Here is a 16,134-nt window from a genome sequence, read left to right on the forward strand (position 1 = left end):
TATATATATATATATATATATACGTCGAGTTTTCCTGGCTTCCGCAACCGCAGGGGCTGAGAAGCTCAAGGCTGGCAGGCAGTACACCAGCTGTTGACTCTAACGAATGATGAATCCAAGATCTCCAGGCCAAATGGTGGACTGCTCACTCGTGGACAGTTGTAGGCAGCACAACAGAATCCTGATCCACAGAGGAATGTCTCTCTTCCCAGGATGTCTTGGATATACTGGAAACAGGCCACACCCCTAGGGAAACTCCCTTTCAACAGATTGGCCACTCAGAACATAGTCACCTGATCCCATCATGGGAACAACCACACCACAATAGCTCAAACCCCACAGAATTGTGGTCCAGCCAAGTTGACACACAGCTCCAACTATCACAAGCCCTTTATTCATCACCAGACACTGTCCTTTATATATATATATATATTACTAGATAATTAGCCTGACAACTATCCCCTCAGATAGATACTCATCTGGTTTAAAAGCCTTTTCACAGATCAGAAGTTAAGGCCCAAAGAAGGGATGTGCTGGGTCCAAGTTTGATGCAGAGCGAGGAGTAAAAATTCTTTCTCATATTTACTGGTAGTAGGTAGTAGATACGGAGCTCTGGTGGCCTTACAAAGTGTAAGGCATTTGGCTCCTAACCAGAAGGTTGGTGGTTCAAACTCACCAGCCGCTCCATGGAAGGAAGATGGGGAAATCTACTTCCATAAAATGGGGTTTGCTACATGTCAAATGGCAGTTTTGTTTTTGTTTTTTTTATGTAGTAGATACACTTTGTGATTAAACTTCTAAAATGTATGATCAAATAAAGAACCATAATTAGTGTTTTAGCTTGCTTTTTCTCTTCCCACTTCCTCCCTCTAGTTACCTCTTCCCTGTGTCCTTCCCTCTCATGTACTCCTTCCCTTCAAGCTATCACCCTATGCAAACAATGCCCTTCTGTTCTCCCACAATTGATCACTCTAAGAAATTATCTATCTGATGTAAATGTTCACCCCATATGTCTGTCTATTGTTTGGCTGGAAGCCATGGGAGTGAGTTCAATTCCAGACCTGGATGGTAACTAGGCGCCATAGTCTCAGAGGTCTTACCTGGCTCTATCAGACCAGTAAACTTGGTCTTTTTTTTTTTTTTAATGATTTTGAGTTTTGCTCCACATTGTTCTTGCCAGGATCTTCTGTACCTATCCCCCTCTGAGTTGTTGACAGTGGTAGCCTGGCACCATCTAGTTCTTCTGGTCTCATGGTCATATAGGCTGAGGTTCCCATGGTCTACTAGTCCCTTGGACTAATTGTTTCCATGTGTCTTTGGTTTTCTTCATTCTTTTTTTCTGGATGAGGAGACTGACTGTTGCATTTAGATGGCTGCTTGCAAGTTTTTAAGACTCCAGTCACTACTAACCAAAGTGGGATGTAGAACAATGATTTTTGTAGCATATTATGCCAATTGAGCTTGATGTCCCTTGCGACCATGGTCCCGAGCACATATGTCCAACTACTTACACTCTCAGAGTGGTTGACTGTGGCCAAGAAGTTATCATATCTTTGCCCTTTGTTGGCTCTATTATATATTTGGACATTCTGACAGCACATACAAATACATATGTAGAAATATTGTCCGCTAACCTCATATATGGTCTGAGTATATTTTTTAAAATGGTAAGATAGATGATAGATAGGTCCAAGCCAAAACTCACTGTTGTGGAGTTAATTGTGACTCATAGCAACCCTGTAGGACAGAGCATAATTGCCCTGTAAGGTTTTCAAGGTCATAATGACATATGACTTATGGAAGCAGACTGCCATATCCTTCTCCTGTGGAGCAGCTAGAGGGTTTGAACCAGGGACCTTTTGGTTAGCAGCCGAGCATTTAGCCACTGCACCACCAAGGCTCCCTTTGATAGATAGATATGAATACAACAAACATTTGCCATTTCAACATTTTTTACACGTACAATTCAGTGACATTGTATTCATCATGTTGCACAACCATCACCATTTACTGTTTCCAGATTTTCCCATAACTGTTAGCAGAAGCTCAGTGGATTTAGCTTTCAGAGCACAACCACAGTGTCATTAGTACCTACCACCTGGTGTTAGTTTAACTCACACTTCCAGTGAGAGGAGTAGCCTTGTGGATAGTCCAGACCTCAGGATCTCTGCACTTTTCTTTTTCTTTCCTTCATTCAAAACTATTGAGAACCTGCCACATGCCAGGCAGACAGAGTTGTAGGTGATGAAGACAGAACTTTCAACATAATAGACCTTTAACATAAAGTCCTTGCTGTCAAAAACTTATTTTCTAGCATTCATTCAACAAATGGAATTACATAACTAATGTTCTTCTAACACTTATAATTACAGACACTCCTCTAAGTGCCATACAGCGAACGGTTTTACAACAACCCTGTGAGGTAGCTCTCCTCAGATGAGGAAATAGGTATGGAGAGGTATGTAAAGTACACAGCTCATCAATAGACTATGTGGAACTTGATCTAGGTAGACTGATCAAGGGTGGGAGCTTTTCCTGGTGGAACCATTGAGACTATGGCCCCTAGCTGCCCTTCAGGTCTGGAATTGAACCCGCACCTGTGGCTTCCAGACAAACAAAAGACAGGCATATGAGCTGAACATTTAGATTAGGTAGATACACTCCTTGGAGAGACCAATCATGGGAGAAAGAAGGGCTGTGTGTGCACAGGGAGACAGCTCAGGGGGCAGGGGTTCATGGAGTGATGGACACAGGGAAGAGGTAACTATTGGGAGGAAGTGGGAGGGGAGCTGTTGCATTGGGGCAAATTGTAGTCAATGTCATGAGACAACGTGTGTGTAAACTGCTGTATGGAAAGTGAATTTGCTCTGTAAACTTTCACCCAAATCTCACACACACACACACACAAGTGGGAGGTCTTAATGAGTACTAGCTCAGTATGTTGTTACCAAGCTCCGTCTCTACCAGGTACAGGGACGTGGGTGACGTGGGTTAGAAGATGGTCTTTGTGCTGGATGGTTGGAGAGAGAACAAACTCCAAACAACTAACCCTACTAGAAGGACTGACTGACCCCTGACCTCGAGGACACCTTCACTTCACTCTGGCTGGCCCGTATTTCCTTCTCTTCCCGCTCTTTTCTTCTCTTAGAATCTTCTCTTCTTTTGCCCAGTTTCTTTTTTGCTTTCCCCTTCCCGACTCTCTCTTCAGCTGATTTTTACAGTCACAATTTAGTGCTTCCTTTTCTTAAAGCTTATGATTGAACATCTCGTGTTCTTTTGCTTTGTTGTTGTTGTTGTTATGTGCCGTCGAGTCAGCCCTGACTCATAGCGACCCCTCCTTGGGTTTTCGAGGCAGTATCACTACGGAAGTAGGATTGCCCAACCTTCCTTCCGAGGAGTGGCTGGTGGGTTTGAACCGCCAGCCTTCTGGTTAGCAGTCAAGTGCCTTAGGAAACATAATAAAGTCCAACTGTGAATGGCCTCAGCTAGCGTTAAGTCTGTGTCCACCGCCTTTTGGAAAAAAAGTGGGAGCGCTGAGGGATGCTCGGCTTCGCGTTGTCATCGCCGTAGCTGTCCGCCTGAACCACGACGCGGGGCGGAACCAATGTTTGAGGATCACGGACATCGCCGGGTGACTTTTCCTGAGAGGCCGCGTCGCGGGTTCCTTTTAGGTTCCTAGTCAGCGCGCATGCGCCGCCTGCGCTCCGCCGCTCCCGCCTCGGGGTTGGGCTCGGGCTCCGGGATGTCCGCGTTGTGTGACCCCCCCGGGGCCCCAGGGCCTCCCGGGCCCGCCCCGGCCACCCACGGTCCCGCGCCGCTCAGGTAGTCAGAGCTCCTGTCATATTCCCCCGCCACGCGGTCCCGCGCCAATCCCCAGCCGCCTCGGCAGAGATCCGGATCCTCCCTCGAGAACTCGCGTCCAGGTTCTCAGAGATTCTTGATCCGGTCTTCCCAGACCTCAGGGACTGCTTCACAAAACGTTCAGGCTCCAGGTCCCGTTCTCCCAAGACCTCGGCCATCCCTCCCTCTAAACCCCAATGCCTAGATACCCCAGACCCCGGCCTTGTTCACCCTATTGTCGGGGATATCAGAACTCTTGGGAACCAGATGTCCTGCCTCTTTTAGAACCGAAGGAACCTAGCGCTCTGATCTCAGGGGGATGCCCTGAAACCCTGACCCCACCGACCGACTGGTTCCCGCTAGCCTGTCATTGCACTTGAACAGGGACACACCCCTCACCTTAGCAGGTTCCTTTGGGGGAACCTGAGACATAGGGCACCTTTAGAGCCTTATCAGCCCCTAAAGGATGCTGCCTCTTTGGCAGAAAAGGCAATTAGAGGAAGAGGATTTTGCCTGCTCTCATAACATTGGCTTCTGGATCTCTTAGGGCTGAGCCCATGCAGTTGGGGAGGGGAACGGCTGAAAGGCGTTACCCTGTGTGTGCCCAGGGACACCCTGAGTCCCAGGCACGTTCAGAGTGGAGGGAAGGAAAGTTGTTGATGTGGTGTCCAAGTGGAGGATGATTAGAATGGTTGCACGATATGGGACGAAACAGGTGTTAGGAGGAAGAGCCCCCAGTAAGAAGTAAGTTAGAACTCTAATATTTTGTTTCCATTAAGAGAGGATCCATTAAAGATCAGGGATGTTTCTGTTATGGGGGTAGAGGTGGAGAGGTCAAGGTGGGAAGGTGTTTTTAAAATGGACGTTACAGGAACACAAAATATACTTACTCAATTTGACAAATATTTACTGAGCACTTCCCATACGACAGGCATCTCAGAAGAGGATTCATTGGTGATGAGCACAGAAGTAGTTCCTGCCATCCTGGAGCTTATGGTGTGATCACTTAACTTCAGTTTCTTTATCTGTAAAATGGGATCATAATAGTACCTACCTCACTGGATTGTTGTCAGGATAGAGAGAATATGTATAAAGTATTTAAGAGTATCTGACCCGTTCTAAGAGTTTTCTAATGTTGGTAGGATTATTGAAAGAAAAAGAGTTAGTATTTGAGTGATTGACATGACTTAGGTGAACTAGTGTGAACACCAGTGATTGGCATGACCTAGGTGAACTAGTGTGAACACCATGTTATGAGGGAGGTAGTTTGTATTCCTGTTTTACGTAGAAAGTGAGGCTCAGCGAGGGAACATAACTTGCCCAACACCTCACACCATTCTTCTCTTGCTTCCTTCCAGTGCTCAGGAGCTGTCCCAGGAAATCAAAGCTTTTCTGACTGGCGTCGACCCTGTGCTGGGCCACCAGCTCTCTGCCCCGGAACATGCTCGCTGTGGTCTTCTCTTGCTCCGCTCCTTACCACCTGCTCGGGCTGCCGTGCTTGACCACTTGCGAGGCGTCTTTGACGAGAGTGTCCGGGCCCATCTGGCTGCTCTGGATGAAAGCCCTGTGGCTGGCCCACCTCACCTCCGCCCACCGCCATCCTCCCATGTTCCTGCTGGGGGCCCTGCTCTAGAGGATGTGGTACAGGAAGTGCAGCAGGTGTTGTCCGAGTTTATCCGGGCCAACCCGAAGGCCTGGGCACCTGTGATTAGTGCGTGGTCCATTGACCTCATGGGGCAACTGAGCAGCACGTACTCAGGCCAGCACCAGCGTGTGCCCCATGCCACTGGCTCTCTCAATGAACTGCTGCAGCTGTGGATGGGCTGCCGAGCCACACGCACGTTAATGGACATCTACGTGCAGTGCCTCTCGGCTCTCATTGGCAGCTGCCCAGACGCCTGTGTGGACGCTTTGCTGGACACTTCGGTCCAGCATTCCCCTCACTTTGACTGGGTCGTAGCACACATTGGCTCTTCTTTTCCCGGCACCATCATCTCCCGAGTCCTCTCCTGTGGCCTCAAGGACTTCTGTGTCCATAGCGGGGCTGGAGGTGGAGCTGCTGGGAGTGCTGCAAGCACTTCTCAAAACCCCTCTGCAGACCCCTTCCCTGGATCTCCTGCCATCCCTGGGGAGAAACGGGTACCCAAGATCGCCTCAGTCGTAGGTATCCTAGGGCACCTGGCCTCCCGCCACGGAGACAGCATCCGACGGGAGCTCCTGCAGATGTTCCACGATAGCCTGGCAGGGGGACCTGGGGGCCGGAGTGGGGACCCTTCCCTTCAGGCCACAGTTCCCTTCTTGCTGCAGTTGGCAGTCATGTCACCAGCTTTGCTGGGCACCGTCTCAGGAGAACTGGTAGACTGCCTCAAGCCTCCGGCTGTGCTGAGCCAGCTGCAACAGCACCTGCAGGGATTCCCCCGAGAGGAACTGGACAACATGCTGAACCTGGCCGTGCACCTGGTGAGCCAGGCCTCGGGCGCAGGTGCCTACCGCCTGCTGCAGTTCTTGGTGGACACAGCTATGCCGGCCTCGGTCATCACCACCCAGGGCCTGGCCGTGCCAGACACTGTACGTGAGGCCTGTGACCGGCTGATCCAGCTGCTGCTGCTGCACCTGCAGAAACTGGTGCATCATCGGGGAGGGCCTCCCGGGGAGGGGGTGCTGGGCCCACCCCCTCCTCCCCGCCCTGTGCCCTTCTTAGATGCGCTAAGGAACCATGTTGGAGAGCTGTGTGGAGAGACCTTACGACTGGAACGGAAGCGCTTCCTCTGGCAGCACCAGCTCCTGGGCCTGCTCTCTGTCTACACGAGGCCTAGCTGTGGACCTGAGGCCTTGGGCCATTTACTGAGCCGGGCCCGAAGCCCTGAAGAGTTGAGTTTGGCCACCCAGTTATACGCGGGGTTGGTGGTCAGTCTCTCTGGCCTCCTGCCCCTGGCCTTCCGAAGCTGCCTGGCTCGGGTGCACGCAGGGACTCTGCAGCCACCCTTCACAGCCCGGTTCCTGCGAAACTTGGCTTTGCTGGTGGGGTGGGAACAGCAGGGTGGCGAAGGCCCTGCAGCCCTAGGGGCCCAGTTTGGGGAGTCGGCCTCAGCCCATCTGTCTGACTTGGCTCCCCTCCTACTACATCCCGAGGAGGAAGTAGCTGAAGCCGCTGCCTCCCTGTTGGCCATTTGTCCCTTCCCTCCAGAAGCCCTATCCTCCTCCCAACTCCTGGGGTTGGTGAGGGCTGGGGTGCATCGCTTCTTTGCCTCCCTGAGGCTGCACGGGCCCCCAGGTGTGGCCTCGGCCTCCCAGCTTCTCACCCGCCTCTCTCAGACCTCTCCGGCGGGGCTCAAGGCTGTGCTGCAGCTGCTTGTTGAGGGAGCCTTACATCGGGGCAACACAGAGTTGTTTGGAGGGGAGGTGGATGAGGATAGTGAGACTTTCTCAGTGGTCTCGGCTCCTTTGGCCTCGGCCTCCCTGTTGGACACTAACCGACGGCACACTGCAGCTGTGCCAGGGCCTGGAGGAATTTGGTCAGTTTTCCATGCTGGAGTCATCGGTCGTGGCCTCAAACCTCCCAAGTTTGTCCAGTCACGCAATCACCAGGAAGTTATCTATAACACCCAGAGCCTCCTCAGCCTCCTGGTACACTGCTGCAGTGCCCCTGGTGGCACAGAATGTGGGGACTTCTGGGGGGGCCCCACCCTGAGCCCAGAGGCAGCCAAAGCAGTGGCAGTGACGCTGGTGGAGAGTGTGTGTCCTGATGCCGCTGGTGCTGAGCTGGCCTGGCCCCCGGAGGAGCATGCACGAGCCACAGTGGAGCGGGATCTCCGCATTGGCCGGCGCTTCCGCGAGCAGCCCCTGCTCTTTGAGCTGTTAAAGCTGGTGGCAGCTGCTCCCCCAGCCCTGTGCTACTGCTCCGTGCTACTGCGGGGGTTGCTGGCGGCCCTCTTGGGCCATTGGGAAGCCTCTCGCCACCCAGACACAGCCCACTCCCCCTGGCAGCTGGAGGCATCCTGCACCCTGGTGGCTGTGATGGCCGAGGGGAGCCTCCTGCCACCGGCCCTGGGCAACATGCACGAGGTATTTAGCCAACTGGCACCGTTTGAGGTGCGCCTGCTGCTGCTCAGTGTCTGGGGCTTCCTCCGGGAGCATGGGCCCTTGCCCCAGAAATTCATCTTCCAGTCAGAGCGAGGCCGCTTCATCCGGGACTTTTCTAGGGAGGGTGGGGGTGACGGGGGACCCCATTTGGCTGTGCTGCATAGTGTCCTCCACCGCAACATCGACCGCCTGGGCCTTTTCTCTGGCCGTTTCCAGGCGTCTTCGCCGTCCACCCTCCTTCGGCAGGGGACATAAGCTTTTTATACTCTAGACCCGAAGGCGGTGTTTGCAGTGAGATAAGGTGTTAGGGTGCTCTGGAAAGGTGGAGGTTTCTAAGTCCTCGGCCCAAAGAGCGCTGTCACTTTTTTCCTTCCTCACCTTTTTTTTCCTAAATAAAATTTGCCGAGTTGACTATAAAACCGTCAAGTGCCTCCGTCTGATGCTTAGAGCGGGCAAAGTCGAACAGCTCGCCTGGCTCTGGACGGTCCCGCCCCTGGCCTTAAGCTCCGCCTCTGTCCTCCGCCCAGTATTCAGACTTTTGACTCCGCCAATGCGACAGCTGCTGGGCGGTGCTCTGGCCAGGCCAATCAGGAGGCCGGAAGGGGCGGGAGTTAGGATACGTGGCTCAACGCGTGCGGGGGGAGGGGAGGTCCGAGGTCAAAGCGCAAACCCGGCACAAGATGGCGGCGGTAGCGGCAGTGGCGGAGCGTAGGAGGCGGTGAGGAGCCCGGAATCCGGGGGCGCGCCCCGGACGCCCCTAGCCCCCCTAAGCCCCATAGCTCTCCTTCCGATCAAGTCTCCTGAGACTTTGCCATCTCCAGCCTTCGCAAGGTCCTTTTGTTCCTCTAGAGGCGGCCTCAGACGTCCCCAGTCTCTCCGCGGTAGATCCGCGCGGCGCTGGGCTCTCTAGCTTCTGGAACTCCCCGCTTCAGCCGGGCGGCTCTAGAGGGCCGCAGCCGTGCGCTCGGCCTGGTCTTGGCCACTCTCAGCCGCCGCCCTCTCTTGGCGACTCACAGAGGCCAGTGCTGCCGCCTCTTGCCTGCAGTGCGCGGGGCCGCCGGGGCGGGGGACGAGAAGCGCCCCGGCCTCGGGGAACGTAGGCTGCTGCTCTACGGCCTCTCTCAGTCCGCGGCCAGCAGTTCCGTCTGCACCACTGTTCTTGCCCCCGCCCCCACCCGCCGAGCCCCGGACCCTGCCCTTGTCTTCACGTGGACACCAGTCCTAGCTCGTTTGGTGTCCACGGCCTCTGGGCACGGCCGGGGCGACATCTAGTAAGTTCACACTGCCTGCGTGATGTTGCTCAAACACAACATGTACTTGGATGGTTTAGTCCGGGCTCTCGAGCTTGTATTACTGAAGAAAAGATTCGAATCACATCACCAGGACCACAAAACGTTTACCGGGACCTAACGGGTGCACTTACTTGGGATGGGAGAGGCGTGTACTACCGGCAACCGTGAAAAAAGCGTGGATCCTAAACTCACCTCCCTGGGAGCCTGTGATCTGAAACAGTCAGTAAACGGGTGGTGCACTTGCTCTGCGGCTTAGTCCTGAATTTTGACTTGTGACCACCTCTTGCCTGGGGTGTTCAGGGCATTCCTGAGTTCCTAGGGCTTTGCACCAGGTCCTATCTGGGAGGTTCCTTAGAAATCCTGTTCCCGTTGGCATCTCTCCAAACCCCTTTTACAGATTGTGCAAGTAGGGTTTTTAACTCACAGTACATCTCGTTACTGCTGCTTTGGGCACGTGGGTATGGGGTCAGTGGCTCAGGGTGCCTGATGCAGTCCCTCCTCTGGATCTTTGATTGTGCAACGTGCCTGTTGAGTTCTGGTATATTTCTTATTTATGTTTTGCTCCTGTTTATTCCTGCTTGGCCTTTTATACCTCTGTGCCTCATATTTTCCTCACTTTTCTGTCTGGCATGGGCAGGAGTATTTGGTTTGTACACTCTCCTGGAACAGGACAGCATACTATGGTGGTCTAGATTCTTCTTTCTGGTGATTTTCTTTACAGTTAGCTGTCAAGCAGCTATTCAGGCTAATGTGTCCTACTCTTAATTACCCTATTAGTAGGCTGCAGAATGGTGTTGCTTAGAAGCCTCTTTTGTTTTTGTTTTTCTTATTTGGACCATTTTCTCAAGAGTGTCTTCCTGGACTCCTACATCAGAGTTACTTGGAGAGCATATTTATAGTGCAGATTCCTGGGGCTCTGGAATCTTCATTTAATAAGCTTGCAGGTGATTATTAAGAGAAATTGAAGTTTGAAAACTCTTGTCTCGGATTTTACTCAGGATGGATGAATATGTCCTTCAGTCTAAGGCCTGCCTATCTCCTTCCAAGAAATCAGGTATTGAAAACCCTATGGAACACAGTTCACTCTGACACACGTGAGGTTGCTGTGGGCTGGAGTCTACTCGATGGCATCTAGTTTTTGTTCTTGTTTTTTATTAGTCCCTTGTCTGTCATTGGATAGTTTGTGATAATTTTAGGACGATAGTCTTCAGTGTGGCCACCCAGGACAGCCTGCTAGTGGTTAGTGTTCTGTATCTTGCATCAAGTTAAGTACTTGGTTCCCTGAATCAGGTGGAACTGGGCTCCATCTCTGTCTCACCCCTTACTAGCTGTTTGATCTTAGATGAGTTATTTATCCTTTTATGCATCAATTTTCTCCTCTGGGGAAAAAATCCAACCCTATGCTCACCAAGAATACAACAAAAGAAAGGAAAAAGAGGTAAATGAGGATTCAGTGAAATAGCATGTGTAAAGAATGGGTTCTGAACCCTGGTTGCTCCTTGCAGTTGTTTAGGGAGCTTTTTTTAAAAAAATAAATTAAAAAACATTTTTATTGTGATTTGGGTGAAAGTTTACAGAGCAAATTCATTTTCTATGCACTGTTCAGAACACATTTTGTTTCATGACTTTGACTGCAATTCCCCACAGTGTAACAGCTCTCTTCTCACTTCCTCCCCATAGTTACCTCTTTCCTGTGTCCTTCCCTCTCATGTACTTCCACTCCCTCCAAACTTTCTCTCTGTATCCTTATGCAAACACTACCCTTCTGTTCTTCCAGGATCGATCGCTCCAAGTAGTGTATCTACCTGATGTAAATGTTCACCTCATATGCTTGTCTGTTGTTTGGCTGGAAGCCACAGGAGTGAGTTCAGTTCCAGACCTGAAAGGTAACTAGGGGCCATAGTCTCAGGGGTCCCACTGGGCTCCATCAGACGAGTAAACCTGGTCTTTTTGATGATTTTGCGTTTTGTTCCACATTGTCCTACTCTATCCAGGATCTCTTGCACTGATCCCTTTCCAAGTGGTTGACAGTGGTAGCCAAGCACAATCTAGTTGTCCTGGTCTCCTGGTTACATGAGGCTTGCATGATCTACTAGTGCCTTGGACTAATTGTTTCCCTGCATCTTTGATTTTCTTCTTTCTTTGCTCTCGATGAAGAGAGATCCATTGTTGCATCTAGATGGCTGCTTACAACCTTTTAAGACCTCAGTTGCTACTCACCAAAGCAGGATGTAGGACAGTGTTTTTGTGTAGTGTGTTGTGCCAGTTGAGCTTGATGTCCCCCACGACAATGGTCCCAAGCTCACAGGCCCAACGACTCGCTTAGGGAACTTTTATTTTTTATTGTGTTATTAACAAACAAAAAACCAAACTCACTGCCATTGGGTCGATTCTGACTCATAGCGATCCCCTGTGGGTTTCTGAGGTGGTGAATCTTTACAGAAGTAGATTGCTTAGTCTTCCTTCCATGGAGCAGCTGGTGGGTTTGAACCGCCAACTTACTGGTTAGCAGTCAGATGCCTTAGGCACTACACCAGTAATGCACAGGACTGAGGTCAGACCATTTAAGTCAATCTTTGAGGGGGTAGGAGCCAGACGTTGATAATCTTTGACTGCAGGTAGAGTTGAGGGGTAGGGCTATGAAGCAGGTAGCCATGCCTCTGAGGGTCTCTTAGGGCTCACTGTTGTTATACTTTGCTCGTCAGTAACAATGGTGGTGATCCTTTTGAAGATAAAGGAGTAGCTATCAGAAGAACAAGACACTAAGGAAGTTAGAGCCCTTCAAACTGTGACTGGCAGGCTAGCTGGGGGTGCATCTTTAACTTTCTAGCTCCTCCTCGTCTGTGGAATGGCAGAATGGCGTGCTTGCTTTGTTTCTCTCTCCCACACATGCTGCCACCACTTCCCCAGGGACTGGCTGTTAGCTTCTTTCCTTTGAGAGGCTGATGTAACCAGCGTCAATACCAAGTCCTCTGAAAGTTAAAGATCCTTTGTCCACTTCCTCTGCCTTTGGAAGGGAAGATGTGCTGAGCCTGCCCCTCAGGCCTGCCCCTTAACCCCACGTGCACTCTGCCTTCTTTCCTGTCTGAGGGGTCTCCATCTTCCTCCTCTTTTTCCTGAGCCATCTGTTAGGACTGTGGCAAGAAGAGGCCTTTCCCTTGGAAGGTGGGGCCCTTCCTGACCCCATGCTGACTGTTATACCTCTGTCCTTTTTCTCCTTAGGTCTTGGCCAGGTTTGGTACTGATTTGCTTAGGGCTTGGCCTGGGAATTACCCTTGCTGTGGATAGAAGCAACTTTAAAACCTGTGAAGAGAGTTCCTTCTGCAAGTACGACATTTCTTGGAGGGTGGGTGGGATGGGAGGTAGGGTAACGCGGGAGGGATCTGTGGCTGAGGGAGTGGCCTGGGAACATTGCAGGTGATAAGGGGGCCCAAGGACACTGGGATGTACCTCCTCACCTTAATTTTGAACCACTCCCCTTGGCAGGCGGCAGCGAAGCGTACGACCAGGCCTCTCTCCGTACCGAGCCTTGCTAGACTCCCTGCAGCTTGGTCCCGATGGCCTCACTGTCCACTTGATCAACGAGGTCACCAAGGTCGGGAAACAAAGAAGAGCCTCGTGGGGGTGGGCAGATGTTGAAGAGTTATTTGAAAAGGGGAAACCCCTAGTCAGCAGCCCCAGCCTAATCTTGGGGCTTTTACTTTGTGAGGAATTCAGATTTCAGTTCCTTTAGGAAAAAGGCTACGAGGAGGAAACCCTTTGGTCAGGAATGAGTTCAGAGGGCGTTCCGTGTGGCTTCTCCTCTCCAGCTCCAAATGTCTGGCCCCCACAGGTATTGCTGGTGCTGGAGCTCCAGGGCCTTGAGAAGAACATGACTCGGATCAGAATCGATGAGCTGGAGCCCAGGCGGCCCCGGTACCGGGTGCCAGATGTGTTGGTGGCTGATCCCCCTACAGCGCGGTAAATTTCTCCTGAGAAACAGATGCTCTTCATGGCCCTGTTCTCCTTCCTGGTGAACATTTTTTCACTGATGGACTTCCTTTCCCGCATGGGGGACTGTCTCACTCGGCCCTTGCTACTCTCCTCATGCTGTCTCCATCTCTCCCTCTGTTGCACTTACTTTCTCACTTTCCATCCTCATTCTGTCATTTATTCAGCAAACAGGAGTTGCTTCCTCTTCTGATCCAGGCCTGGGCTAGGTGCTGGCAGTATAAATGAGGCACATATCTTGCCCCCCAGGAATATAGTGTCTCTGGTTTCTTCCTCCCTCCCTCCGTCCCTTCCTTCCTTTTCAGAAACTCAGAGTAAGATTGCTCAGATTCTTGGGTCATAACACTGTCATCACTGTTTCATACATAGCTGTCTGTGAAGTACTTAGTTTAGAAAATAACAATAAACACCTGTAAATCCTCCACTCAACCCAGCCACGTACTTGTCACCGGCCTAGACCCCTGTGCAGAAAGCATGTGGAGATAGCATCCTCCTCTGACTACCTCCCAACTTCAGGAAGGGGAAACAGAATTGCCATCAGCAGCCCAAGGCTGATTACTATCAAGCCTAAGTCAGACATGCCACCACCCTCCAACCTTCTTACTGATTCTGACACCAACCATCCCTCCCATGGCACCCTACTTCTATGCTGGGTTCGAAAATTCATTGCAGTGGCCACCCAGAACTCATAGCCAAATACTCATAATTATGGGGTTCATTAGGGCAGTGTTTTATTAGGGAAGTAACAGGTTATAATTCAGGTATAGGAACGCTAAGGACAACCTCCCCTTGGCCATACCCTCAGGCATGTGGCTCTTAGGCTTTTGGCCTCTCAGCCTGGCCACTGGCCTACTGGCCCAGCCTCGGCCCTGCTTGGGCAAGTGTTACAAAGCTCTTTTAGCTCTGCTGATAGGTACACCCAGGTGCATTCCACTCCGCCATCAATGCTCCTGCCCAAAGATACTCAGCTTTCTTGCTCTGTGGGCTGGCAAGCTCACCACATTACTCATGCTCGTCTCTCTGTTCTGCTGCTACTGTCTCAGCCCTAGTCTCAGTGCAGGGATCTCAGGTCTAAGGTCGTACTGCACTCTCGGCTCTTCTCTGTCTTGATGGTAGTGAGACCACTCCCTTGTGCCTCTAGGAGGGCTCATTTTAAGCCTTGTGGAACGACAAAACGAATCAATCCACATGCGGAGGGTGCCATACAACTTATTTGTACCAACTCACCTTATATTTGCGTAGTTAAACCCAATATTTTGTTAAGAATGACAAAGAAAATGGTTAGAGGAGCCATACCAAGTAATTGACTACACTGTACCCTTACTCCCCAGAGGTGATCCTTATCTGACCTTTATCCTTTTCTCATGTCTTAGAATTTCATCATGTGTATGTGTGAACATGTAGACGTGTGTGTACACATGCGTCGGCAATTAGTTACGTGGTCTTGTTTGCTTTAGAAGTTTATAGGGAATATTTTAGTGAATGTCATATGAGGTTTCCTTTTTTTCATACTTTATTTAACCGTGTTACATTTACGTGTAGTTAATTTTTTTTTATGAGAAACATATGCTAATAAAACATTTGACATTTTCTCAATCTGTACACATATAGCAATGACATTAATTGTTTATCATGTTATTCAGCCATCACCCTTATCACCCTTATCCATTCCAAATTACATCACCACCCTTCACAGAGCTCAGGGGCCCTGGTGGTTAAAGTGCTTGACTGATAACTGAAAGTTCAGTGGTTTAAACTCTACTGGCTGCTTCACAGGAGAGAAAGTGGCAAGCTGTTTCCGTAAAGATTTACAGCCTTTGAAACCGTGTGGGGCACTTGTAGTCTGCCCTGTAGGGTTGCTATGAGTCAGAATCGACTCGACAACAGTTTTTTTAATAAGAAACCACAGTAAGAAGTTTTTTTTTAAAAAAAAACCACTGTCACTGAGTCGATTCCTTGGGCTGTTTCCATGCATCTTTGATTTTCTTCACTCTTCTTTGGTCTGGGGAGCTCTGGTGGCATAGTATCTAAGGCATTTGACTGCCAACCAGAAGACTGGTGGTTCACACTCACCAGCCACTCCTGGGAAGGAAAGTTGGGCAATTTACTTCTGTAGTGTCACTGCCTCGGAAACCCAAGGAAGGGTCGCTATGAGTTGAATCCTACTTGATGGCAGTGAGTTTTTTTGTTTGTTTATTTGCTCTAGACGAGGGGAGACCCAGTTGTTACATCATAGATGGCCACTCACAAGCTTTTAAGATTCCAGAGTAGACTGTAGGACAGTGTTACTGTATAGTATGTTAGGCCAATTGAGCCTGATGTCCCCCATAACCGTAGTGTTAAGCCTGTAGGCCCTTCAACTCACTCCCTCGAGGTGTTTGGTTGTGGCTAAGAAGTTACCATAACTTTGCCCCTTGTTGCCTCTGTTAAATATGTGGGCATTTTTATAAGACATACAAATAAGTATGTAGAAATATCAACCTGTTTCTATATTAAAAAAACAAACTCACTGCCATTGAGTTGATTGCGACTCATAGTGACCCCTTTTGGGTTTCTGAGGCAGTAAATATGGAAGTAGAGTGCCCAGTCTTTCTTCCATGGAGTGGCTGGTAGATTTGAACCACCAGCCTTCTGGTTAGCAGTCAGATGCCTGAGGCACTATGCCATCAGAGCTCCTTATCCTCTGTGTACTCATGGATATATTCCCTTTGATCTATGACTGGTTTTTTTTTTTTATTATTATTATTTTTTTATTATTAGGATTTGGGTGAAGATTTACAGAGTAAATTCACTTTTCATACAGCAGTTCACATATACTTTGCCTCATGACATTGACCAAAATTTACAATGCAGCAGCTCCCCTCCCACTTCCTCCCCATAGCTACCTCCTCCCAGCGTCCATCCCTTCATACTCTTCTGCACCCTGAGC

General features: G+C 50.2%; 2 protein-coding genes across 2 annotated transcripts in view; both read left to right on the plus strand.

Moving 5' to 3' along the window:
- The first annotated feature begins 3,742 nt into the window (after positions 1 to 3,742).
- On the plus strand, positions 3,743 to 8,178 carry INTS5 (integrator complex subunit 5). Its single transcript, XM_007944877.2, has 2 exons — positions 3,743 to 3,822; positions 5,199 to 8,178. Exons 1-2 carry the CDS (start codon positions 3,743 to 3,745, stop codon positions 8,176 to 8,178), a joined length of 3,060 nt encoding a protein of 1,019 aa, XP_007943068.1.
- A 425-nt stretch (positions 8,179 to 8,603) lies between these two features.
- Positions 8,604 to 16,134, plus strand: part of GANAB (glucosidase II alpha subunit) — a 21,362-nt gene continuing 13,831 nt past the window's right edge. The window contains exons 1-4 of the mRNA XM_007944878.1: positions 8,604 to 8,641; positions 12,438 to 12,542; positions 12,702 to 12,810; positions 13,048 to 13,175. Coding sequence (XP_007943069.1) covers positions 8,604 to 8,641; positions 12,438 to 12,542; positions 12,702 to 12,810; positions 13,048 to 13,175 — 380 coding nt within the window. The remainder of the gene's footprint in view (positions 8,642 to 12,437; positions 12,543 to 12,701; positions 12,811 to 13,047; positions 13,176 to 16,134) is intronic.

This window comes from Orycteropus afer, unplaced genomic scaffold (assembly GCF_000298275.1).
Source record: "Orycteropus afer afer isolate SDZICR_OR568_19922 unplaced genomic scaffold, OryAfe1.0 scaffold00130, whole genome shotgun sequence".
Classification (NCBI taxonomy): Eukaryota; Metazoa; Chordata; class Mammalia; order Tubulidentata; family Orycteropodidae; genus Orycteropus; species Orycteropus afer.

Coding starts and splice junctions, on each gene's coding strand:
- INTS5 (XM_007944877.2), top strand. CDS start 3,743: ATGTCCGCGTTGTGTGACCCCCCCGGGGCCCCAGGGCCTCCCGGGCCC. Junction 3,823..5,198: donor CACGGTCCCGCGCCGCTCAG/GTAGTCAGAGCT, acceptor GCTTCCTTCCAG/TGCTCAGGAGCTGTCCCAGG.